The sequence below is a fragment of the Triticum urartu genome, chromosome 1A (assembly GCF_056163025.1).
Source record: "Triticum urartu cultivar PI428250 chromosome 1A, HENAU_Tu73, whole genome shotgun sequence".
Lineage (NCBI taxonomy): Eukaryota > Viridiplantae > Streptophyta > Magnoliopsida > Poales > Poaceae > Triticum > Triticum urartu.
Window position 1 is genome coordinate 497,102,451 of NC_141873.1, and position 11,206 is coordinate 497,113,656.

An 11,206-nucleotide genomic window follows, 5' to 3' on the forward strand; every position below is an offset into this window, starting at 1 on the left:
AAATTTCAGGAATAATAATCGGATGCATAATGCAAAGGCAAGCATAAATCCCACGGCCACTAAGCTCGCCATTAGTTTTCTCCGATGCCGCCACGGTCCCGAGGAACCGAGCATTTGCTGCTTGACAAAAGATGAACAGACTGGTTTAGATTTAGATGCGATTATCTTAGATATCGCATCATTTCAATCCCATGGCATCCACTAAACAAATGGGCAATAATGTGGGCTTAAGACAAGGGGCAGCGATCAACTTGGAGCAAACAACTGTGACAGTTAAGCAGAGGAATAGGACATTTCTTTAAACCAAAAACAAATGAAACCTCAATCATTCAAAAGGTTTAATCAAATTAACACCACAAGGTTGATAGGACCATTTAGTTAAACCGAAAACAAATGAAACGTGAACTGTTCAAAGGACTATACCGAAGGTGATGGCATGTCCATAGCAAACCATTTTGGTAACAGCAGGAGAGGGGAATTTAAGCATGATAGAAAGTAGCTACCTGTCAAGAGGAATTGCATCGAAGCGACGCACTGTTAAAAGTCGTTTCTTTTCCCAACCAGATGTATAATTTTGGGCAACAATACCTAACTTTATGCACAACATTAGCTTGAGTTGTCTTCAAACAGATGTATACTTTTGGGCAACAATACCTGTACCAACTTTATGCACAAGCATTAGCTTGACTTCCCTACAGACTCTACTCATAATCTTTTCGACCATCCTTCGGCCGTTCGCCTATAGGGGGCTTGGCAGGCAAGCTACCGGAAGCATAGCTTCGTAGAAGCTTCTAGAGGCGTGGAAGGTAAGAAGGCCAACCACTACATAAAGCGTAAAGGGACGTTTTAACAAGGTTGCTTTCTGGTCGATGTTTACAAGTGAAATAAGACTAGTAGTAGCTCAATATATCAAGGATTATGAATGCATCATTCGCAGCGCCAAAGAGGAAAGAAAGAAATTAGTGTAGTAAGACATAGGGTTGACTTAGCCATAACACTGAAACAAAGTGAAATGAGCGCAAATCATATGTCAAAGCAGCCACAAACTTTGTACCCTGTTCATCCAGATAGATGACCGACAAGATGGAAAGAAGAGTTCTACTGACAAAGTTGCATCACTATCCTCAGATGTATGATCATTATTCACAACACTGGAGAAGATCAACTATGACCTGCATTTGGGTTGGTTCCAGAAGCAGGAGGCAGCTGCTGATCAGTCAAAGTAGCTCTGACAGTTTGCGGCTCAGGTGTCGAGAATAGGCCATTAAACCAAGGAACAAGGGCCCAAGGTCTGTTACTGTCCTCCCTGTCGTTTGTGTTACTGTCCTCACCATTGTTTCCAGGGCCATCAGCTCTTGCCTCCTCATGGCTGTTCTCTATTCGATCAACGTTGCTAGGCTCGCTCAAGTCTTTTGTCTCATCAGATGGCAGCTCAAACCGGCAAACTGGGCAGGAACTATGGAGTTCAAGCCATGGCAGGATACATGGTGAGTGGAACTTATGTTCACAAGGCAACTGCTTAGCCTGGGACCCTATATCAAGATCATCAAGACAGACTGAACAGCTGACAACCTCTTCGATTTTGACCGTGGGCAGGGCTTCGACTGCTTCTTTCTTCGTTGGAGGAGTACCATACCGGCTTGGGTCATTCTCAGCCAAATGTTGAAGAAGCAGACTAAGCCCTGCCCCGAGGACATACTCGTCTAGCAAACCATCATCATTATTTGAGTTACCATTGTCACCTCGGTCCTCGTCTGGGTCAAGCGCTGCACCTTGTAGAGCGAGGGCCTGGTTGAAAGCACTGATCAGAACGGAGTTGTCCCTTTCCCTGTCATCTCTAAGGTCATCATGGATGCTGTCAAGCACACGGCGCAGCGCCGATGCCCGTCGATGCCTTCTGATGAAACCCTCAAACTCACGGCCTATATCGCTATTATCTTCATCATCGCTGTCCCCCGGCGATCCTGCCTGCTCAAAAGGGTTGTCCAGAGGGTCCCACTGAGTTGGCCCTTGCTCTGATAGCTGACTTACCAATGCCTCAACCTGCTCAAGGGTCATCTCTTCGACGAACCCACCATCACACAACGGACACTTGAGCTCCTCCACCATGGCCTCCTCGACGGCATGCTGACATTCATGGCACCAGTACCGCGTGATGTCAGCTTCTGCCATATCGCCAATCCTTCGGTCGATCAAGCGTAGCACACGAGCAGAAGTCAAATCTGTGAACCGTGCACAATGAGTTAGTTGAAGGGTAATAATCTGCATAAATCCCCAAGAAAACAACCACGCATGATATAATTCGTAATCCATGAGAATAAGTGCAGCATGTCAGGAACAATTTTATCAAGAACAAGTGGAACAACATGAGAAGCATGGTGTCCATGTGTGACTAAATTCCACACAGCAATGGCAATCAGGCATATCTCACAGGAGATCAGCATGGCGAACAAGAACAAGGAGAAGAACAAAGCCAGGTCTTGCATCTAACACAAAGTTAGCTCTAATTTTTCTGATTCTTCAGGAACAGGAGTGGCAGACAGTCCTAATAATAATTCCTAAAGAGAATACCCGACTGAAGCCGAGGCGACACCGAGATCTCCGAGAAGGGGAGGCGGAGATCAAGAGCCTGGATTCCCAGCCCAAGAATGAGGTGCCGATTCCATTCTACGGGGAACAGGATACTATTATTCCCCCCTAAAAGAAGAGCGAAAACAAGGGACCAACTCGGACACTTCTCAAGATTCACACAACATCGGGCTGCGCCGGAAACAAATTCAGCGGCGAGACCCGCCGTCGATCCCAGCCTACACAAATCCCCGCATAAATCCCCGAACGAACACGCACCTTGATCGATCCCTTCGCAACGGAACGATATTATATTATTCGATTCGACGGGAGGGGGCACGGAACAGGCTCCACCGTGTTCTTGATTTGGAGCACGCCGGGCCGGATTAGCAACCCCAAAAAAACCATCTTTTTGCTCGAAACCAAGCATCAATCAAGAAAAGAAAGAAGTCGCTGACCTTTGGCCTTTCTCCCGTGGATCGGATTGGATCGGATTGGATGGAGTGGAGGCGGCCCCCCTGCTCCTGCTCCCAGTCCTCCCTTGCTGGAGGAGGTAGGCCAGAGAAGAACAGGACGGAAGTTGCAGGGCAGGTTAGCTTGACTGGTGGATACTTTACTCCCTGGTCCCTAGAGGTTATCGTCCCTCTCCTTTTCCTTCATCGTCAAGAAAAATAGCAGGAGGATTTTTTATCTCATCCAGGCGCAAATCTCCAAGAGGAAATAGTTTAGTTTCGGATCCCACCAGACCAGCAAAGCGAAGTTTGTTATGGGTTGGAAGCATGCAAAGCTTCTGATCTTTTGGGGGGATCTTTTTATTTAGGTGATGGGGATTGAGGGTTTGGCCGATGGATAGGGCGTCCTTCTCATCATCCGGAGAAGAGCGGGCCACCTGTAAACTAGGTGCCTGATGGGTTATCTGCCCTGTTTTGTCGGTGTGCTAGCTTCTGATGGCTTGCTCTGGACTGAGTGTGAATTATGGAGGATTTCGTGCAAGTTTTGTTTTTGTTTGAGATATTTTGTGGGAGATTTCCGACGATGGTGGGTGCTGCCTGCCTGATGGGCCAACCAAAGAAGCATGGAGTGGCGTGTACAGTGGCGCGGAGCAGTCACGTGGTCAGTGGTCCTTGTTTGTCAAACCTTGCGTCTTCAGAGTTAATGGCGGCATGTGGCTCGGGATGTGTTGGGCTGATCTCTCCACGTCGTGGTGAGATGGCAGCTTGACTCGGGCCACAAGTGCGGCGTTTGTGGACTGTTGTTGATCTTGGTTAAATCAGTGGCTGAGATGGCTCTTTGTGGGAGGAGAGAAGAGAGGAGGAGAAGCTATGTCTAGATTAGTGGCTCATTGTTGATTTTCACCAAACCTGTTTCTTCGAGGCTCAAACGTGGTTGGATTGACTCTAGACTTGGTGGGTTCTTTTCACACTTGGGAGCACACCCACATTTTCACATACCTGTTTCCCGCAAGGAAATAGGTGTGCGGTCTTGGGTTATTGTTGGCTAGAGAGGTAAAATGTTAGTGGGGATTCATCTGAGATCTTTGATAATAACATGTTGACGACTGGAAGCGGACTAGGAGCACTCGGCGACGCAGCACGCTGAAACCGCCTTCGCTCCCGTGCTTACTTGGGATGCGTGCACCTTTTGATGAAATGATTTCTTATTTGTGAATACCTGACCGACGCGCACACCAGAACAGTTCGTACCTATCCATTGTCATTCAATATATGGTAGTGTGGTGGGCCCATAGTGTTAATTCGCATGTAAAGTTTCCAAAACAAAGACTTCAGGGACGACTTTTGCACGTCCCATTGATTATAGGTGTATGACAATGTACAAGTAAACTTTGGTGTGTGAAAATGTGGGTGCTAAGGTAGATGTGGCAGTAATAATAAACTTGTACGGCGCATTATGACATGTCGCCGGGCGAAATGCACGGTACAAATTGAAGGCCCGTAATTAATAATTTGATTCGTCCAAAGATTCACAATTTCACATAAACATATTTAAGATTGACACTAATAGTAGGTCGTACAAGTTTCTCAACACGTAGCAACGAGGTCACGTGCTTTGGAATAAAAAAATACATAATAGTTGATAATCCATGTCTAGGACATGCGGACACAGGATGGTGCAGTAGCATTGGCGTCTCGGCAGCAGCATCACACTGCTCAGGCGACCTTTGAGACAACGTAGAGCAAAGCAAGCAGGTTGAGGACTAGAAGCCCGACGATGATACGGTGAAATTTCCTCTGTGTGCAATTTGGGATGGTGAACATCCTGGGCCACTTTGCACGGATAACGTTGAGGTAGTATTTCTCCCATTTTCAGGCCTCCTTTGGTTCATAGGATTGGAAAATCATAAAAATAGGAAGTTATAGGAAATGAGATGACATGCATCTCAGATCCTATGCATAGGAATAGAAAAGGAGATGCCCTTTGATTCATATCATAGGATTTTTTTTCCATTGAGTCTAGGCTAATGTTTATTTTCCTATGAAATGTGGAGGATAGGAAGAATTCCTCCATAGGAATAGGATTTCATTCCTACAAACCAAAGAGCTCTGAAGGAATTTTTTCTATAGAAATCATATCCTATGAAAATCCTACAAAATTCGTCCAAACCAAAGGAGGCCTGAAGTTGCATTTGCCAGACTACAATAACAGACAGAGGGAAAGATCAAATCCAGTTGTGCTAGATAGGGCTGAAATTATAGATGTATGTGCGATAGACTTACCCATTCACGCTGGCACTTGTAGAAGTGATTCCCTGGGTTAGAAATTGTACGAGAGACCCACCACTGCACCATGTCGTTGTTGCAGTAGGGATAAACCATCAGCGGCAGCGGAGGTTGCTCGTGCTCGTCGAGTTCGACATGCGATGTGCTTGAACTTGACATGGTTGTCAGGACCATCGAGAGACCAGGGTAATCTTATGCTTCCACGACTATCACTACCGCTTAGTAATAAAGTAAAGCATTACATCGCGATTGCATTGCATACAATAAAACGACAACCATAAGGCTCCTGCCAGTTGCCGATAACTCGGTTACAAAACATGATCATCTCATACAATAAAATTCAGCATCATGTCTTGACCATATCACATCACAACATGCCCTGCAAAAACAAGTTAGACATCCTCTACTTTGTTGTTGCAAGTTTTACATGGCTGCTACGGGCTTAAGCAAGAACCAATCTCACCTACGCATCAAAACCACAACGATAGTTTGTCAAATAGACTCCGTTTTAACCTTCGCAAGGACCGGGCGTAGCCACACTTGGTTCAACTAAAGTTGAAGAGACAGTCGCCCGCAAGCCACCTGTGTGCAAAGCACGTCGGGGGAACCGGTCTCGCGTAAGCGTACGCGTAATGTTGGTCCGGGTCGTCTCGTCCAACAATACCGCCGAACCAAAGTATGACATGCTGATAGGCAGTATGACTTATATCGCCCACAACTCACTTGTGTTCTACTCGTGCATATAACATCAACATAAATAACCTAGGCTCTGATACCACTGTTGGGTTTCGTAGTAATTTCAAAAAAATTCCTACGCACACGCAAGATCATGGTGATGCATAGCAACGAGAGGGGAGAGTGCTGTCTACGTACCCACGCAGACCGACTGCGGAAGCGTTGACACAACGTAGAGGAAGTAGTTGTACGTCTTCGCGATCCAACCGATCAAGCAACGAAACTACGGCACCTCCGAGTCCGAGCACACGTTCAGCTCGATGACGATCCCCGGACTCCGATCCAGCAAAGTGTCGGGGAAGAATTCCGTCAGCACGACGGCGTGGTGACGATCTTGATGCACTACAGTAGTAGGGCTTTGCCTAAACTCCGCTACAGTATTATCGAGGAATATGGTGGCTGGGGGCACCGCACACGGCTAAGGAATAGATCACGTGGATCAACTTGTGTGTTCTAGGGTGCCTCTGCCTCAGTATATAAAGGACTAGAGGGGGGAGGCTGGCCGACCAAGGTGTGGCGCGCCAGGAGAGTCCTACTCCCTCTGGGAGTAGGATTCCCCCCCCCCAATCCTAGTTGGAATAGGATTCGCGGAGGGGGAAAAGAGAGAGAGGGGGCCGGCCACCTCTCCTAGTCCTAATAGGACTAGGGGAAGGGGGAGGCGCGCAGCCCATGTAGGGCTGCCTCTTCTCTTTTCCACTAAGGCCCATCATGGCCCATTTAGCTCCCGGGGGGTTCCGGTAACCTTCCCGGTACTCCGGTAAAATCCCGATTTCACCCGGAACACTTCCGGTATCCAAACATAGGCTTCCAATATATCAATCTTTACGTCTCGACCATTTCGAGACTCCTCGTCATGTCCGTGATCATATCCGGGACTCCGAACAACCTTCGGTACATCAAAATGCATAAACTCATAATATAACTATCATCGTAACCTTAAGCGTGCGGACCCTACGGGTTCGAGAACAATGTAGACATGACCGAGACACGTCTCCGGTCAATAACCAACAGCGGGACCTGGATGCCCATATTGGCTCCTACATATTCTATGAAGATCTTTATCGGTCAGACCGCATAACAACATACGTTGTTCCCTTTGTCATCGGTATGTTACTTGCCCGAGATTCGATCGTCGGTATCCAATACCTAGTTCAATCTCGTTACCGGCAAGTCTCTTTACTCGTTCTGTAATACATCATCTCGCAACTAACTCATTAGTTGCAATGCTTGCAAAGCTTATGTGATGTGCATTACCGAGAGGGCCCAGAGATACCTCTCCGACAATCGGAGTGTCAAAACCTAATCTCGAAATACGCCAACCCAACATGTACCTTTGGAGACACCTGTAGTACTCCTTTATAATCACCCAGTTACATTGTGACGTTTGGTAGTACCCAAAGTGTTCCTCCAGTAAACGGGAGTTGCATAATCTCATAGTTATAGGAACATGTATAAGTCATGAAGAAAGCAATAGCAACATACTAAACGATCGGGTGCTAAGCTAATGGAATGGGTCATGTCAATCAGATCATTCTCTTAATGATGTGATCCCGTTAATCAAATAACAACTCATTGCTCATGGTTAGGAAACATAACCATCTTTGATTAATGAGCTAGTCAAGTAGAGGCATACTAGTGACACTTTGTTTGTCTATGTATTCACACATGTATTATGTTTCCGGTTAATACAATTCTAGCATGAATAATAAACATTTATAATGATTATAAGGAAATAAATAATAACTTTATTATTGCCTCTAGGGCATATTTCCTTCACATAGTTTCATCATTAGCCCCTGAATGGATCGAGGTTAGAGTGGGGAAAGAGTTGGGGATCTTCCCGACTGGTTCTTTGGGCTACACGAGTACCTCGTTTTGGGCCAATCGTCACGGATGACGTTATCAACCTCTTTCAGTCGCCTTGATCCATTCCAGGCCTATCGTCGAGTGAATTTCTTTACTTGTGACATACTGAGCGTCGGCGCGATCGGGGTCTCCTATTTTGACAAGTTGTTCTGTGGCCCGCGGATGTCGCAGGATTCGGATTTTGGGAAGCGCGCGGGATGGGAGCGGCCGTAGTAATCGGAAGCGATAAAGCGGAAGCTCCTCGATCCCCGCATCGCCTTTTTCGCCACGTACTGCGCGCGCGTCTGCTGCGGGATTTGACTGGATAGCCTGGGCCTACCAGTCAGCCACTCCGAAGCGGCCCCTTATAAGTTGCCGGATCGGGGTTTCCAAACAGTGCGCTCCCTTCTGCTTTCTTCTTCTTCTCTCCCTTCGCAAGTCCTTCCGCCACCTCCGTTCTCACCCTAGCGCCGCAAGCCCGTTCGAGATTTCGCCGGCGACGATGGTGAAGGGCAAGACGACTGCTCTGGAGCGCGCGAAGAAGGCGGCGGCGGCGGGGAAAGGGAAGAGGACTGCTCGGGGCGGATCTTCCTCTAGGACCGCTCTGCCCAAAGGTTGGATCCAGGGCGACTGGATGCCATCGGTGCTCCGGCAAGAGGATCTCGACGACATGGTCGAGGGGGGAGTCATTCCCCACGAAGCCGCGTGTCTTCCGGGGGAGAGATCGAACCTCAACCCCGCGACGGTGAGTGCGTGCTCCTAGCCACCCACATCGCCCGAGGGTTTTCTCTGCTGCCCCATCCTTTTTTCCGAAGCTTCTTGAACTTCTTCGGAGCGCAGCTCCACCACTTTACTCCCAACTCCATTGTATACCTTGCCGCTTTCATTTCCATGTGTGAGGCTTTCTTGGGTTGCCGCCCCCATTGGGGACTTTTCAAGCACATCTTTACCTGCCGTTCTCAATCGGTCAAGAAGGCCAAGTCGAATGACGAGAGGACGCAGGTGATCCAGTTGTGCGGGGGCTTGGCGATCCAGACGAGGGGGAAGAGCTGTTTTCCATCCATTACTTTCCCGGAGTCGGTCTGTGGTTGGCAGGCGACCTGGTTCTACTGTCAGGACCAGGCGACCCCAGGACAGTCGACTGGTCTTCCTCCTTTCTCCCTCGACCGAGCTGAAAAACCCGCTTCTCTGAAAGTGATGCCGGAGGAAAGGGCCCAAGTCAAAGTGTTGGCCGGTCGAGTGGTCGAGCTTGTCCGTGAGGGTGTGACTGGGATGGACCTGCTGGAGGTCTTCCTCCAGAGGCGCATCCAGCCGCTCCAGACCCGTGACCACCCGATGTGGTTGTATTCGGGTCTCGATGACACCACTCGGATCCACCCGGAGGAGGTCACCGACGAGATGCTGGAGGGGTGGCTGTCGAGCATCACGGGGAACAAAGACAACCCCCGAGGAGCCAGGAGGGTAACTCCACTCGACAACTCGTATGAAGTGGACCAGGTATGTCTTTATGCTCCCGACTGAAATCTTGTTTTCTGCATTGGTCTTCTTTGAGTTGGTCGATTGACTTTCGTCTTGTCTATTGCTTTTCAGGCGACCACCGAGATGTACTCGACGCCCAACGGGGCTCAGGAGCCAACTGAGGAAGGGGAGGCGAGCGGAGGTGAGAGCGGGGACGACCAAGGCGAGTGGGAGTCCGACGGTGAAGGAGAGGGAGACGACAACATCGACTCCAGCGAAGAGGAGGAGGAGGAGGTCGAACCCCCTCGCCCAGAGGGGCGGTCCAAGCACACACACGACCCGGCGCGGGAACGTGGCAAGGCGACTGCTTCTGTTGGGCAGTTGTCGAAACGCCCTCGGACCTCTTCTCCTACGCCGACTGGGAAGGTTCCCAAGCACCCACGCACGACGCTATCCAAGCCGCCCAAGGCTCTGCCCAAGATGAAGATAGTTGTCCCTACCATTTCTGGGTAATAATAAAACTTGCTTTCCTTCGTCGACCATGGACAGATCCTTGGTCGATTCATTGAGCCAACTGACTGACTTTCGAGATTTGCAGCGCTACTGCTTCTGAGGTCTCCGCCAAGGACGACGACCAAGAGATGGAGGATGCTGTTACCTCCAACCCCGGTACGATTACTGACGTTCTGCTTTGAGTCGACTGATCTTTTATTGCAACTCCGGTCGATTGAATGTTTCTCTTGCAGCCCCTCCTCATGTTATCGACCTTCCGGATGACGACGACAACGAACCGCTGAGAATGAGGAGGAACAAGAGGTCGTCGGCTGACAAGACCCCCCCAACCTGCTTCGGCGTCTGAGGCCATGGCTCGGGATGGTGGTGACACCACTCGGGCTTCTGTGACTTCCGCCATTCCTCTGACGAGCGTGCGGCCTTCGGCGTCGACTGCGGATCCACCTTCGCTTTTTGCTGCGTACCCCGTCCCTGAGGACCAAGCGGCTGCTGCAAAGGAGGCTATATGCCAGGCGGGGATCATGATGGAGCAAGTGAAGATGGCTCGGGAGGCCAGCCAAGCAGCCTATGACGCGAGTTCGGCTCTTCAGAGCAACGTCCAGGTCAGTCGACTCAACACTTGGTCTGTTATGATATGCTGTTTGAAGAGTCTCTTTTCCGAACATCTTTTGTATCTGTATCTGTACACCCACTGGGTGTGTCTGCCAATCCTTGGACGAGTGGGGGCACGCTAAGTGCACCCACTGGGTGTAGTCCCCGAGACTATGGTGGACTGCTGGCAGTCGACTGTAGTCTTTACATTGTTGCTGTAGCTGTATTTCTTCACTCGGTTTGGTCGGGCCAGGTCGAGTGGAACTGTATCCGGTCGACTGCGGGCAGTCGACTTTTTCTCTCTTTCTCTTTGTTTTTTTTGGTCGAACCGGTGGGGGCATGCTGAGTGCACGCGCTGGGTGTAGTCCCCGAGACTACTGTCGAATGTTTTGGATTCGGCTGTGGTCTTAGAAACGTCGTCATTGTCTCTTGGTTACTCGGAAGCAACTTATCTTGGACGTCTGTCGACTAATTTTTCTTTTACAGAAATCCTGCGAACTTGTAGCTCGCTATACTGAGTTGGAGAAGCCGAAGATTCAACTGAACCTTGATCTGGAGCTGGCCAGAACAGAGCTGCAGAAAGTCAGAGACGGCGCCGCAGGTAAGACGACTTTGTCGACTGGTTAGTTTTTAGGCTTGAGTATCCTTCTGCTATTTCCGATTCAATCATCATTTCTTCGCAGAAAAACTGAACGAAGCTGTGGCGAAGAAGGATCAGGACTTGGCTGCTGCCCGTAAGGAGGCTGATGACAAGACCA

At 49.2% G+C, this 11,206-nt stretch overlaps 1 protein-coding gene across 1 annotated transcript; it reads right to left on the reverse strand.

Moving 5' to 3' along the window:
* Positions 1-951: 951 nt before the first annotated feature.
* LOC125523094 (E3 ubiquitin-protein ligase SIRP1) lies at positions 952-3,390 on the reverse strand. The gene is made up of 2 exons (XM_048688144.2): positions 3,027-3,390; positions 952-2,222 (listed from the first exon to the last, which is right to left on the reverse strand). The coding sequence occupies exon 2, from the start codon at positions 2,170-2,172 to the stop codon at positions 1,162-1,164; it is 1,011 nt and encodes a 336-aa protein (XP_048544101.2). The 5' UTR covers positions 2,173-2,222; positions 3,027-3,390; the 3' UTR covers positions 952-1,161.
* Positions 3,391-11,206: the final 7,816 nt, after the last annotated feature.